Here is a 15,876-nt window from a genome sequence, read left to right as displayed (position 1 = left end):
AAGTTCATTTGTGTCTTTTTTTAAGATTCCATATAGAAGTGATGTCATATGGTATTTGTTTTTCTCTGTCTGACTTATTTCACTTAGAATGATGATCTCCAGCTCCATCTATGCTGCTGCACATAGCCTTATTTCATTCATTTTTATGGCAGAGTAGTATTCCATTGTACATATATACCACAACTTCTTTATCCAGTCATCTGTTGATGGACATTTAGGTTTCCATGTCTCGGCTATTGTCAGTAGTGCTGCTGTGAACATTGAGGTGTGTGTGTCTTTTCCAATTAAAGTTCCCTTTGGATATATGCCCAGGAGTGGGCTTGCCGGATTATATGGCAACTCTACTTTTAGTTTTTAGAGGAACATCCATACTGTCCTCCATAGTCGTTGTACCAATTTACACTCCCACCAACAGTGTAGAAGTTTTCCTTTTCTCCACACCCTCTCCAGCATCTATTATTTGTGGACATTTTAATGATGGCTGTTCTGACCAGTGTGAGGTGGTAACTTCATCATAGTTTTGATTTGTATTTCTCTAATATTTACCAATGCTGAGCATCATTCTAAGTGAAGTAAGTCAGACAGAGAAAGACAAATACCATATGACATATTGGCCATCTGTGTGTCTTCTTTGGAGAAATATTTATTTAGATCTTCTGCCAATTTTTTGATTGGGTGGTTTGTTTGTTTTGATACTGAGTTGTAGGAGCTATTGGTATATTTTGGAAATTAAGCCTTTGTCAGTTGCATCGTTTGCAAATATTTTTCCCAATCAGTAGGTTGTCGTTTCATTTTGTTAATGGTTTCCTTTGTTGTGCAAAAACTGATTAGTTTGAATAGATCCCATTTGTTTATTTTTGCTTTTATTTCTATTGCCTTGGGAGACTGACCTAAGAAAATATTAGTATGATTTATGTCAAAGAATATTTTGCTTATGTTTTCTTCTAGGAGTTTATGGTCATATCTTATATTTAAGTCTTTAAGCCATTTTGAGTTTATTTTTGTGTGTGGTGTGAGGGACTGTTCTAATGTCACTGATGTACATGCTGCTGTCCAGCTTTCCTAACAACACTTGCCAAAGAGACTATCTTTTCTCCATTATATACTCATGCCTCCTTTGTTGAAGATTAATTGGCTGTACGTGTGTAGGTTTATTTCTGGGTTCTTTATTCTGTTCCATCCATCCGTATGTCTGATTTTCTGCCAATACCATGCTGTTCTGATTACTGTAGCTCTGTAGTATTGTCTGAAGTCTGGGAGGGTTATTCCGCCAGCTTTGTTCTTTTTCCTCAGGATTGCTTTGGCAATTCTGGGTCTTTTTATGGTTCCATATAAATTTTAGTATGATTTGTTCTAGTTCTGTGAAAAATGTCCTGGGTAATTTGATTGAGATCCTACTAAATCTGTAGATTGCTTTGTATAGTATGGACATTTTAACAATATTAATTCTTCCAGTCTAAGAGCATGGGATATCTTTCTGTTCTTTTTTTTTTTTAACTCATCTTCCATTTCCTTTATTAGTGTTTTATAGTTTTCAGCGTGTAAGTCATTCACTTCCTTGGTCAGGTTTATTCCTAAATATTTTATTTTTTGATGTGATTTTAAAGGGGATTTTTTTTCACTTTCCCTTTCTGATATTTCATTGTTAGTGTAAAGAAATGCAACAGATTTCTGTATGTTAATCTTGTATCCTGCTGCTTTGCTGAATCTGTGTATCAGTTCTGGTAGTTTTTGTGTGGAGTCTTTGGAGTTTTCTATATATTTCTTTTTCTTGTCTGAGTGCTGTGACTAGGACTTCAAATACTGTGTTGAATAGAAGTGGTGAAAGTGGGCATCCTTGTCTTGTTCCAGATTTTAGCAGGAAGGTTTTCAGCTTTCCACCATTAAATATGATGTTGGCTGTGAGTTTGTCATAAAAGATTTTTATTGTGTTGAGATATGTGCCCTCTATACCCACATTGGTAAGAGTTTTTTAAATCATACATGGATGCTGAATTTTATCAAATACTTTTTCTGCATCTATTGAGATGATCATGTGGTTTTTGTCCTTTTTTTGTTGATGTGTATCACATTGATTGATTTGCATATGTTGAACCATCCTTGTGACTCTGGGGTGAATCCAATTTGATCGTGGTGTATCATCTTTTTTTAAAACTTTTTAATTTATCTATTTTTATTGAAGTATGATCTTTTTTATGTGTTGTTAGATTCAGTTCGCTAATATTTTGTTGAGAATTTTGCATCTATATTCATCAAAGATACTGGTCTGTAATTTTCTTTTTTGGTGGTGTCTTTGTCTGGCTTTGGCATCAGGGTGGTAGTGGCTTCATAGAATGAGTTTGGGAGTGTTCCCTCCTCTTCAGTCTTTTGAAAGAGTTTGAGAAGAATCAGTGTAAGCTTTTCTTTGTATGTTTGGTAGAATTCCATAGTGAAGCCATCTGGTCCTGGACTTTTATTTGCAGGGAATTTTTTTAAATTACAGATTCTATTTCACTTCTAGTGATCACTGTGTTCAAATTATCTATTTCTTTTTGATTCAGTTTGGTAGGCTGCATGTTTCTGGAAAACTTGTCCATTTCTTCTGGGTTGTCCAGTTTGTTGTCATGTAGTTGTTCATTGTATGCTCTTATGTCCTTCTTTGCCTTTCTTTACGAATTTTGTTTTAAAGTCTACTTTGTCTGATATGAGTATTGCTACACTTGGTTTCTTTCCATTTCCATTTTCATGAAATATCTTTTTCTATCCTCTCACTTTCAATCTATATGTGTCCTTCACTCTAAAGAGGGTCTCTTGTAGGCAGCATATTGAAGGCTCTTGTTTTTATTATACAATCTGCCACTCTGTGTCTTTGATTGGAGCATTAGTCCATTGATGTTTATGGTAATTATTGATATATATGTTTGGATTGCCATTTTAAACCTTGTTTTCTGGTTGATTTTGTGTTTCTCCTTTGTTCCTTTCTTTTCCTTTTTGTTTTTCCTTTTGTGGTTTGATAGTTTTCTTTTGTATTATGCTTGTGTTCTCTCTCTCTTTTTTTTTTTTTTTGTGAACCTATTATATGTTTTTGATTTGTGGTTACCCTGTTTTTCAAGTATGTGAACCCATTACTATTCCTGCTTGCTTTAGACTGGTAGTCATATAGGCTCAAACATATTCTATATTCCCCACATTTTGATGTCCTCTCTTATATCTTCATATTTACCTTTTTGCTGTCCATTATAGTTATCATTGCTTTCACAACATTTTTTTTGGTTTTTAAAAATCTGTGTGCTGGCTTATTTAAGTGATTTACTTTCCAATTGTGATTTTTCTCTTTCCTATAGATTCTTGCTTCTTTTCTATTTAGAGAAAATCTTTCAATATTTCTTTTAGGATAGGCTTGGTATTGCTGAACTGTTTCAGTTTCTGCTTGTCTGAGAAATTCTTTCTCTCTCCTTCTATTCTAAATAATAATCTTGCTGGGTGAAGTGTCCTAGGTTACAGGGTTTCCACTTCCAGGACTTTGAATGTATCTTGCTGCTCCCTTCTGGCCTGTAATGTTTCTGTAGAGAAATCAGCTGAGATCCTTATGGGAGGGTCCCTTGTAATTAACTCTATTTTTCTCTGGCTACCTTTGGAATCTTCTTAACTTTTAGTTAGTGTCCATCTGAATGACACGAGGAGCTCACAGAAACACTGCGGAGTCACTGGCTGCATTTCTGATTCAGAAGGGATGGGGCCTGAGAACCTGCATTTCTGACAACTTCCTGGGTGCTGCTGACGGGTTTGGTCCTGAACTACATTTGGAGATCTGCTAGTCTAGTGAATTTCAAGAGAGTTATGTGATTCCAGCATATGAAGACCAGGGACAGTTTACATAATATTTGTTACAAAGATATGTCTTCATAAGAGTGGGTTATGATTTTCCTCATATTTCCAAAATTGGACATGGGACTTTTTTAACTGTTGACAATGGCAAATAAGAAAATTTTTAAATGATCATACTCTTTTTTGTCTAATAAAATTTTGAACATTAATTGCTTTTCAAATACCATGTGTATTTTTAATAATTAGTATTAGTTAATTAAACAAAGTGTTGTTTATTTGCCCATATGTAAGGTATTTATATACACCTGTAGCTAGAAATTGTTATTCAATCCATGCTCTGAATATTTATTTTTCATAAAAGTTAGTGGTCCACACCATTCCCTGCTCATGTCAGAGACCCTGAAGATGACATACAAACAGGACCTTGGGGATAGATTGCTTACACTACCTTGTCTCCGCTTGCTTCATACTTCCCTTAATACCTACAAACTAGGACTTCCCTGGTTTGGAGTCCAATAAAATATAAACAGTTCCTGGCATAGAACTGGAAGCTGTGAATTCCAGAGTAACTTCCAAGTATATAGTCAATAATCTGATCTGCACAGGTTTATTGCATGCCTGGTATATGACAAGTATTTCTGTGCAAGTAATTTATTTAATCCTCATAATGAATGTATTATTCCAATTTCACCAGTAAGGAATGGGATTTAACCCTAAGAAATGATTCACTCAAGTCACAACAGACAGAAAGAGGCACTTCGAAGATCTGAGCCTGAACCTTCTGATGCCTGGTTAAGGAATCTTCCTACAACTTTGTTTCTATTTTAAAAAGAAATCAAAGAAGGTAAAGAAAAGTTATTATTGGTGCAATTATTTTTTTAAACTACTCACAACATACTGATTTTACATGAGTGAATTTGGAGTGCTAATTGGGAGAAATTGATTCCAACTCAGGATGAAACAGTGTTTGTTTGTTTTCTTTTTTTAGATTTCTGTTTTAGCCAATGACAGGAATAAGGAAGCTTTTTGCCTTTTAAACGCTCTAAACCTTTTGCAAAGCTGATAAGATACGGACACTTTTCTCATTGAAAAGGCACATCTACACAAATACACAACATTTTCTAGTTTTCAAGGGATTTACAGAGCCCCCTGAAGAGTTCCTTGATTCTCAAAGAGGCCCCTGACCCTAAGGTAAAGACCACCTTTCTGGGCTGCTGAGCCCAAGTGTGGGGAGGGACGGTGGGAATCTTTTGACAGCTAAGTAAGATTGAAAAGCAACTTCTTGGATTTTTTTTTCCTTTGGAAGTAAAGGTGTTAAAATCTTTGTAACAACTAGCCTACCAACTTAATGAAGTGAGCTAAATAGTAATTAAGATCTCATTTATAAATATTGTGGTGGGCTTGGTTTGAAAGAGGAAAGGACAGAAGACTAGATAAGCATGAAACAGAAGGCAGAGTTGAGAGACATTAAGAGAAGGGACTGGGGATGGTTGGAGAGGAGGAACAGAAGTGGGAGGCAGGTGGAAACGAGACGGAGAGGCAGGGAGGGGCCGGCCTGAGACCTGCAGAGAGGGGACACCCTGGAGCGAGAGGAAGGCAAAGAGGTGGGAGGTAAGAAACAATTATGGAGCGATTCTCCTCCACCCTGATTTTTGTTCCCATTAGGGACGGTTTCCACAGGCATGATGCCCATGTCTGTCATCAGAATTCAATTCTAAGTATAAAGAAATAGACCCTGACATTTTCCCTAGAGTTACATTCTCTCTATTAAAATTCACCAGGATGCAGAGTAATGAATGTGCTTAACAGCCAAATATAGAAATCTACATAATTGATCTCCCCCCAAATAAACCATTTAGGAGATGTGGGAAAGCTTACCCACCTCCTGAATAACTACCCCAGAACCAAGAGGACACACAGACACACACGCACACAGACACACACCCCTACATACACACAACAGTACAAAATCAAGACTGTAGAAAAGTATTTCTTCAATTATCAGCTGCTGTTTCAAGACAATAAGTAGACAGATGAATCATGGTTGCTCCTGGAAATATTTAAATTGCTTAACAGACAGAACTTCCTAAGGTCATGCGGCTGGGAAGCCTGAGTGTCTGGGAGTTAGTGTTTGTGGGAAGAGCAAATATAGCACCAACTGTGGCAGAATTAGCAAGAGTGGCTGCAGTCTGGACTCCCTCTGCCTGAGCTCCTTGCAGTTGACATGGAGGTCCTCTCAGCAGGAGAAGGGGGTGTTTCCCCTGCTGGGACAGGGCTGGCCTGGTGACTTGCTTTGGGAGGGATGTGGTGGCAGTACCAGTGTCCCCAGCTGTTCCAGCCCAGGTCCCAGGCAGGATGCCAAAGCTGACCCTCAGATCACCACCAAGACACTGAGAAAGCCCAGCAGAGGCCAGCAGACTGTGCAGCTGATCTCAGCTGAGCCCAGCCCTGGTGGCCAACCCCCGGAATCCGAGCTAAGCCACTGAACCTGGAACCCAGCCGCAGGTGACTGACAGACCAGCTCGCATTTACAGAGAGGGCGATTATCTGTTGGGTGCTTGGCTCAGCATCTTAGACACAACATCTCAGCGAGTCCTCTGACCAGCTCAGGGATGCAGGCACTCTTAATTATCTCCATCTCATGGAAGACTCCCCAAAACTGATGCCCTGGTCTCTGGAGCCTGATGGCGAAACTCTAATGTGTGTGGCCTCCATCGGAATTTGCTGCTTAGTGGAGCCCAAGAAACTGGGACAGCTGGAAGGATTAGGACATTCTGGAGGGTTCCTCTTGTTACTTGGTCTCTTTAAACTTAGCAGGAAGGCAAGACTTCCCAAACCCTCTTCCCCAAGAAGCTACTTTTGGGGCTGAGTATGCTGTCCTCCCGGGTTCCACTTCCCACTTCCTGTTTCCTGCCACCATTGCAGTTGGTGGGGAGCACGTGTCTCTCTCCAAAAGTGCTGGCAGCTTGAGGGGGAGGTGGTTGGCAGTGGGCAGGACACTTGCATCTTAGTTTTTTGAAAATAAAAACTGTGTAGTATTCAATTATTTTAACAAGATGGGATATATATATATATATATATATATATATATATATATTTTTTTTTTTTTAAAGAAGAAAACACATATGCATGGCCACCCAAATCAAGGGCCAGTGTAGCTTACTCCTGAGTTACCGCCACCCCCAGAGTCTGTGCTCCAGACCGAGAAGTGTAATTCCTTCAAGGCAGTGTCTTAAAAAGTCTGTGACTCTTGAGGGAGTGATGACAGCGAGGTGTCTCCAGGGCATCAGCTATTTATGCAGCCCTTAGAACTGTTGTTCATCTGTGTCCTCCAAAAATAGTACTTTATTTCCCCATGAGTATGAAATCTCCTTATTTTACATTTATTAGCCAAAGCCCATTTTTTTCCTCCAGTGAGTCAGATCCAGCCAATTCAAGTTCTTTTATACATGTGGGTCTTTTGAGGCTTCAGAAATTTGAACAAAATCCCCACTGAAAGCCAAGTTTTCCCAGATATTTTCATTGGCCAGACGCCCCGCTTGTTGGCTTAATAAGGTCATGAATAGGGCTGTTGGTTAAATGACAGGCCAGCTGGGCTTCCTGTTTCTTGTCCTTGTTAGGAGGTCTCATCTCTCCTTCACGGCTGTAGTGAGCAGGAGGCAGGAAAGCAACAGTGGTTGACACCTGAGTGGCACCTGCTGCTCGCCGGTGCGCTTCTAATTCTTTATGTCTTCCCAAGTCTCTTGTTGTGCCAGCTTCAAACCAGGCAGCCTGGCCCGGGAGCCCGCATTCTGCTTTAAACCATTCTGCGGGTTGAAAACATAACTATGTCCCAAAGCCACCCCTTCCCTGAAATATTGCCTGTGATACTAATACACAAAAGAATGGATATATATATATATATATATATATATATATATATATATATATATATATATATATATATACATATATATATATATAAAATTTTTATCGGAGTATAATTGGTTTACAGTGTTGTGTTAGTTTCTGGTGTACAACATAGTGATTTGGTTATACATATATATTCTCTTACAGATTCTTTTCCATTATAGGTTATTACAAGGTACTAAATATAGTTTCCTGTGCTATAAAGTAGGACCCGGTTTGTTTATTTTATATATGGTAGTGGGTATCTGCTAATCCCAAACCCCTAATTTGTTCCTCCCTACCTTTTCCCCTTTGGTAACTATGAGTTTGTTTTCTATGTCTGTAAGTCTGTTTATGTTTTGTAAATAAGTTCATTTGTATCATTTGTTTAGATTCCACATATGTGATATCACATGGTATTTGTTTTTCTTTGCCTGTTCACTAAGTATAATATTCAAGGTCCACCCACGTTACTGCAGATGGCATTATTTCATTCTTTTTATGGCTGAGTAATATTCCATTGTGTGTGTGTATGTGTGTGTGTGTGTGTGTGTGTATACCACATCTTTTTAAAATAAGAATGGATAATGAAATAAATGTAAGATTTCTTAAAGTGCCCTACATTTTGTATTTCAACTTCATTTTCTCTTTTACATTTCTCTTTGTTCTGAGCTGTCTCAGGGACTTAACCTTAATCCTCCCGCCCCTGGTCCTGCCGTGACTCAACCCCCGTCCTTCTGCCCCCGGTCCTGCTGTGACGTTAGCCTGGTCCCCTTGCCCCTGGTCCCCCTGTGATGTGCCCCTGGCCCCCTGGTTCCCCGGGCCCGCGGTGACCAAGGCGCCGCACTCACCGCAGTTGTCCTCGTCCGCCCGGTTCCCGCAGTCGTCCACGCCGTTGCAGTGCAGAAGCTGAGGCAAGCACTTGGTGGTGTTCCCGCAGGGGAAGTAGCCCAGGGCGCACGGGGCATCCTGCCCACTCGTGGGAGCGACTGTGACGAGGGAAGGGGAGAGGGTCACACAAGGCACTGCTGAGACTGCTTCCCCCTCCTCTGCAACTCCGGTCCGCCCGTCCCTGCGGGTGCCGCCCTCCCTACCGCAGCCCCAGCTGCTCCCTCGCCCGACGGCCCCGACTCTCCAAGACCCGCCACCCCCAGTGGGTGTTCTTTTCCGTGTCCCCGGAAGATGCCAGGAGTCTCTTTCCTCTGCCTCTTGTCAGGTTTCCCGCCAGGACTGTCCCCGCCATCCATCTCCTACGAAATTCCTGCCCATACTTTACAGTTGAGCTCAATTCCCCTCTTCTCCAAAAATCTTTTAGCCAGTCATTTAAAAACTCAGGACTTTTTTGCATCCTGACTGTTGGCTCAGAATCAAGGCTCGTCTGGTTCTGGAGGAGGAGGAAGAGGAAGGATGCCAGGACGGCACCCTGCTCGCTCACACATCGGTCGGCTCCTCAGGATGAGGTTCTGTGCCAGACTTTGTGCACAGAGCGCTGAATGAAACAGAGTTCCTGTCCTTTTCACACTGTCTTATTTCTCTTAGTGACAAGCATTAAGGTTCCTCCATGTCTTTTCATGGCTTAGTAACTCATTTCTTTTCACTGCTGAATAATATTCCATTGTCTGAATGTACTAGCATTTATCTATCCATTCACCTAAGGACATCTTGATTGTGTCCAAATTTTGGCAGCTTTGAATAAAGCTCCCAGTAACATCTATGTACAGGTTTTTGTACAGACCGATATAAATTAGCTATGCCATTTTAAAACCTGAGATTTATATAATTTCAAAGATAGATGGTAGAATCCAAGATAATCCTATTGCTTAGTATCCTTACCAAGTTTATAAATCTTTGGGACTTTCAAAAATAATAGTCAATTTTAAAGAAATAAAAACAGAATAGTTTGAATAGTCAATAATGCTTATTGTGTAAAAACATATTTGTGGTCTATCATCGAAACATAAGAAGAATAAAAGTGACTATTTCCTTTGGAAGATACAGTGGGACCTTCTAATAACAGGGAAGTGACATTTCTCATAAGGGAGCAATCCACCTAGGTCAGGTTTTTACTGTGCTTGTTTCATAGCACATAATTTGATGAAGGAAATAGTCAAATCTATGTACTAAGAAGCTTCTTGTAAATAGTGTTCTCACTTGTGAAATTATTTAAAAATTATCAATCTTTTCTCAACACATTGATTAAAGCAAAGTCAAAACAAAGGATTTGTATGCCCCAGGATGTCATTAGTAGAACATCACACATTTCAGAGACCTGAAGTGTGTATCTAAATAAACTGATCTGTGTTGAGACTGACTTTTTTATTTTTATTGATTATTTTAAGAGCAAACTTTAAAAACCAAGGGTTTCAGAAAAATTCTTTGGTGAATTGTCAGCCTTCAGCCACAGTGCCTGTCTGAAGATATTTTAACTAGACATACCTGCCTGTGTTTTCATGCTGCTGTTCTGAAAATTCTTCTCTGAGTAACTTGCTCTTAGGGATATTTTGATTTTATGTACTGTCTTTAAAATTTCTATTTAGAGGCAGATATAGTTCGTTAATGATTGTATCATGAAATTAAGTCCTATATTTTCATAACATTATGATTCAACAAATATTTTTGAAATCTTAAATAGTAAGTGATATCTTTCAAATAAGTTTTTTTTTTTATTTCGAGATGATCTCGAACTTAAAGTTGCAAATATAGTATAAAGAACATTTTCCCCCCATTCTTGAACCATTTGAGATTAAGTTCCTGACCAGATACCCCTAAAAACTTTGGCATGTGTTTCCTGTTAGAAAGAACATTCTCCTATGAGACGGACATTCCCCACATTAGAACCATCAAGATCAGAAAATTGACATTGATATCTTGCTGCCTTTTAAAGCTCAGAACCCATTCAAGTTTCACATATCGCCCCCAAAACATCCTTCATAGTAAAGGATTCAGTTTACAATCACTCCTTGCATTTCCTTGTCACAGTTCTTTAGTTTCCTTTGAACTGAAGTCATTCCTCAGTCTTTCCTCATCTTTCATGACCTTGACACTTCCGAAAATTGCAGGTGAATTACTGTGAATGCTCCTGAATTTTGGTTTATTTCATCATAAGCAGATTTAGGTTATGCAATGGGAGTGTTTTTTTTTTAACTAGGACCATTTATAACTCCTATATGTGTACAGAAATGTTTGCCTAAGTTCTGTTGAAGCTAATATTGCTACAGCTGTAATCCTATGCTTACAAACACTAGTTCAAAATTATTGTGTTCATCAGCTTCGCCTCATTATTTTTATTGATTGGTTATAATAAATACATTTTATAAATATGTTCAGAAGTTTGAAAGCCATCGATCACTTAGCTTGTTTCTTCAGTTACATGCCTTGGCTTTTCTGTCCCCCAAACTCATTATTCTATGTATGACAAGCAGTTGCCTGTTATAGAATTCACATAAATTCAAGGTTTCTCAAACTTTAAAAGTGTATCCCTGGTTTTGATGATCAAATATATTTTATAAATGTGTTTCTGGAGATTCTGATATATTTCTCAAAGAGGTAAACATATACCTTGCAAAAGATTATCTTTTTTAAAAAATATAATTAATTTATAATATATTAATTTCAGATGTACAACATGGTGGTTCAAAATATTTATGGGTCATACTCCATTTAAAGTTATAAAATATTGACTGTATTCCTTATGCTATACAATACATTCTTGTAGCTTATTTATTTTATGCATAGTACTTTGTACCTCTTAACCCCCTACCCCATCTCATCCCTCACTCCTTCTGTCTCCTCACTGAAAACCACTAGTTTGTTCTCTATATCTGTGAGTTCCTTTTTGTTCTGTTATATTCGTTCATTTCACTTTTTAAATTCCACATGTAAGTGATAACATACAGTATTTGTCCTTCTCTGTCTGACTTTTTTCACCAGGCATACTATCCTCTAGGTCCATCCACATTGCTGCAAATGGCAATATTTCATTATATTTTATGGCTGAGTAGTATTCCATTGTATATATGTACCACCTCTTCTTTATCCAGTCATCTGGTGGGGGACACTTAGGTTGCCTCCATGTCTTGGCTATTGTAAATAGTGCTGCTATGAACGTTGGGGTGCATGTATCTTTTCCAATTAGTGTTTTCATTTTCTTCAGATATATACCTAGGAGAGGAATATATGGCTCATAGGGTAGTTCTATTTTTAGTTTTTTGAGGAACCTCCATACTGTTTTGCACAGTAGCTGCATCAAATTACATGCCCACCAACAGTGTAGGAGGGCTCCCTTTTCTCCACATCATCACCAGCATTTGTTATTTGTATTCTTTTTGATGACAGCCATTCTGACAGATACGAGTTGATACCTCATTGTGGTTTTGATTTGCATTTCTCTGATGATTAGTGATGTTGAACATCTTTTCATGTGCCTGCTGGCCATCTCTGAGAATCTCTGTTTAGATGTGTCATTTGGCACTAAATAAAGAAGACTCAATGATTAATGATTTCTGGATGTCAGGCCTAAACAGGGGGAAAAAAAGCCCTTTTCCTCTCTCTGTTTATGTTCCTCTCAGGTGTGAGTGGATTTGCAAACTCACATGCACCAAGCTTTGAAGCACATGGGAAGAAAGACAATGAATTCTTCATTTCAATCCATTTTTTTTTTACTTATTTTAAAATTAAGTTTATTTAGTCCTAAATGCCATAGCAAGCTCTTTTCAGATAAAGATTGAATCAGTGAGATAGAAAAGTTTAAGAAAATGGGATTTAGTGCAAATGTTGGTCGATGTATTTTTAAATAAGTTTTTGAAGGCTTTCTGACCACAATAAATGAAGTGTTAAATGTATCTGGATACACAGATGCGCTGGGAATTTGTCGGGCAGTGGGACCAGGAAATTAATAATTTCAGCAGAGACTGGGTAGCAGTAGGCTCAGAACTGAATTACAACACTTGGCAGAGCTCTAGAGATGCCGGGGACAGTCGATGATGGTGACAGCGTGGTGGCGCTGGCTCTGTCAGCATGGTATAAGTTCATACGTAATATTGGTGTAAGTGCATCTTGCTTTGAGAGATACTTGGAATTAATTTTTTATGACTACAGTTGTTTACTTTGAATACTCTCATCTCATACAAAAATCACTCATAATATAAGAAATTTTATAAACGATTTTTTTAAAGCACCCTAACTGAAAAATTACTCCAGTGCATAAAAATTCAAATAAATATTAGTCAGAAATTGAAGCAATTGGGGAAAAATGCTTAATAATTTTAACTGCAACAACAGAAACATTTTTGATGAAGCACTTCAATCGCTTCCTCCTCCTGGAAATCCTTTGAGATTAAGTGGATGGAAAAACAGGGAACAGTCATATATGCTGATTGCCAAGTGAGACACAGTACTGAGGGAAAATCAGTGCCTTTCTTTTTTTCTGCCAGAGAACAAATTATTGTCATTCCCGTATGACTAAATATGTGTACGTGCCTTGAATGCACTTTGTGGGGCTGTGGGAGCTGTCGTACACCAGAAGGAAAAAATGGTGCAGACTTTGTGCAGTGCCCTAGCTTTCTCTTCGACTTAATTGGGTTCCCATGTAATTCAAGGGCCAAAACCAAAAAGCACGAAGCATTTTTACAATGCGGTTTTGAGGAAACTGCTCTAGTTTCCACATAGTAAGGTGACTACGCTGTGGCTGTCTGTCATCATTTGGTGGTGGGGAGGGGCCATGATTTGACCTGAGTTATGCCCAAGTCTTGAATCCCTCCATCAGAACTAAAATCTTAAGGGTTTCAATAAACATTTCTGGAAGCTACATTCCTAATGATTTATCATCAATGGAATAAAACAGCTTTGGCTTTTTAATAGACCTTGCCCGAAACACACAAGCACTTACTATTGCGTCTAGGGAAATCATTTTCTGTGGAAAACACCAACTCGGTGAAATTATAACCCTCATTCTGTAACAACATTAAATGTTAATACGGAAAATGTTACCATGGTTGCTCTGGAATCAGTGCAGTCACTGCATTAAAGGCAGCTCTATATACTTATGTTCAAAATCAAGGAGGTGAGTGTACTCGGTACATTTCATCGTTTCTAGTGTTTCTGAATAGCTAAGACTTGGGCAAGCACTAAGAGAAGAGTTCCACTGGATTCTACGACTTATATCCAGCCTTTGAGATCCCTTTTGTAATCAATGGAAAATATGCAATATTCCTGTTTTCATGGGTAACTACCCATGTATCAAAAATATAGAGGGGGTTTGCTAAGATACTTTGTTAGGAAGTAAAATTAAAAATAAAAAAACAAGGGAATATATCCAGAGAAAAATCTAATTTGAAAAGATACACGCACCTCAATGTTCACAACAGCACTATTTATAGTAGCCAAACATGGAAGCAACCTAAATGTTCATTGACAGATGACTGGATAAAGATACATATACATGTATCTTATGTGTGTGTGTGTGTATTATAGAATACTACTCAACCATAAAAAAGAATGAAATAATGCCATTTGCAGCAACATGGATGGATCTAGAGATGATCATACTAAGTGAAGTAAGGCAGACAGAGAAAGACAAATACCATATGATATCACTTATATGTGGAATCTAAAAAAAAAAAATGACACAAACGAACCTATTTACAGAACAGAAACAGACTCACAGACATAGAAAATGAAATTAAGGTTACCAAAGGGGAAAGCGGGGGGAATGGGTAGATTAAGAGTTTGGGATTAGCAGATACACACTACTATATATGAAACAGATAAACAACAAGATCCTGCTGGGCAGCACAGGGAACTATATTCAATACCTTATAATAGCCTATAATGAAAAAGAATATGTATATATTATAACTGAATCACTATGCTGTGCACCAGAAACTAACATAACACTGTAATCAACTATACGTCAATAAAAAAAAAATGAAAAACCAACAAAGAAACAAACAAACAAAAAAACCCACAATGGCAAAATTTCCCTATATTTAACCCATTTATTTTATAATTTCTATCTTAAATGCTATCAGTAACTATTTCAGATATCCAAAAACAAAACAAATAAAAATACCAGTAATAATTGAGGGTTTTTAAATAAATATATGGTGTAATTATAGAACTATACACTCTTATATAGATATTCAGTTCAACAGTTTGGAAAGTGAGGTAGATATATATCTGCTAATATAATAAGATATTCAATGCATATCATTAAGCTACAGAAAGTATGTTGAACAATAGCCTATATAGTTTGATCTTATTTGTGGAAAATAAAGGAATATATAATACTGTGTTTATAAAATTCTGATATATTAACTAGAAACTGTTACCAGTGGTTGTCTTTGGGAAGTGGGACTAATAATGGCAGGATAAAGGGGAGATTTTTCTCTTCAGTTTATACCCTTAGGAAAATTTGAATTTTTTTTTTTCAAAGTGAATATTCCCTTAATAATAAAAAATGATCTGGAGCAATGTACAGCTAATTCAAATGCATGAAAATTTGGTTCCTTGTCTACAGATGAAAAAACACTGATTTCTAATTCGCTGGTTTTCTTCAGACCTTTAGTGACAGGCCAGTGATTCTCAATCAGGGATGATTTTGTAGCCTAGGGGACATTTGTCAAAGTGCAGATCTGTTTTATTATCATGACTTGAGGGGAGCTACTGGCATCTTAATAGGTCGATTCCAGTGATGCTGCTTGAATATCCCACGATGCACAGGACAGCTCCCCAGACAAAGACTTATCCATCCTAAAATGTCAACAGGGCCCACGCTGAGAAAGCAGGGGCGAGGCACTGGGGAAGCACCAATGGGAAACCCCCATGTCAGCAGCCTAAACACGTGCTCACTCGCAGGACAGGCAATTTGTTCTTTCTGTGGCTGTTTGTCTTCCAGTGGAGATTTTCTAGTTGATTTCATGAGTTCGGGGAAGTGGATGCACATTACCCGGCAAGGGCACCAGGGCAGCTGCTGTAGCTCTTCAGAGGTTGTGACGCTGTTGTTTTGGCTGATAACTTGGGGAAGGATTTCGGCCAGTAAACTTGGGGAATGGGCGGTCCTCCGACGCCAGAGGTGATAGTCAAGTTTGCTGTAAGGAATAATTTCTTAGCTACAAGGACTATCAAACAACAGACTGGGTTACTAAGACAATCTCTCCAGGTTGTGAAAAAACTGGATAGATA

General features: G+C 38.3%; 1 protein-coding gene across 1 annotated transcript in view; it reads right to left on the bottom strand.

Moving 5' to 3' along the window:
- RXFP1 (relaxin family peptide receptor 1) overlaps positions 1-15,876 on the bottom strand; it is a 96,676-nt gene that overhangs the window by 58,974 nt on the left and 21,826 nt on the right. Inside the window, exon 2 of the mRNA XM_074375327.1 lies at positions 8,547-8,684. Within this exon, the coding sequence (XP_074231428.1) occupies positions 8,547-8,684 (138 nt within the window). The remainder of the gene's footprint in view (positions 1-8,546; positions 8,685-15,876) is intronic.

The sequence above is a fragment of the Camelus bactrianus genome, chromosome 2, assembly GCF_048773025.1.
Source record: "Camelus bactrianus isolate YW-2024 breed Bactrian camel chromosome 2, ASM4877302v1, whole genome shotgun sequence".
In the NCBI taxonomy this organism is placed as follows: Eukaryota; Metazoa; Chordata; class Mammalia; order Artiodactyla; family Camelidae; genus Camelus; species Camelus bactrianus.
The sequence above is the reverse complement of the archived record's forward strand: the minus strand, read 5'-3'. Positions and strand labels throughout refer to the sequence as shown.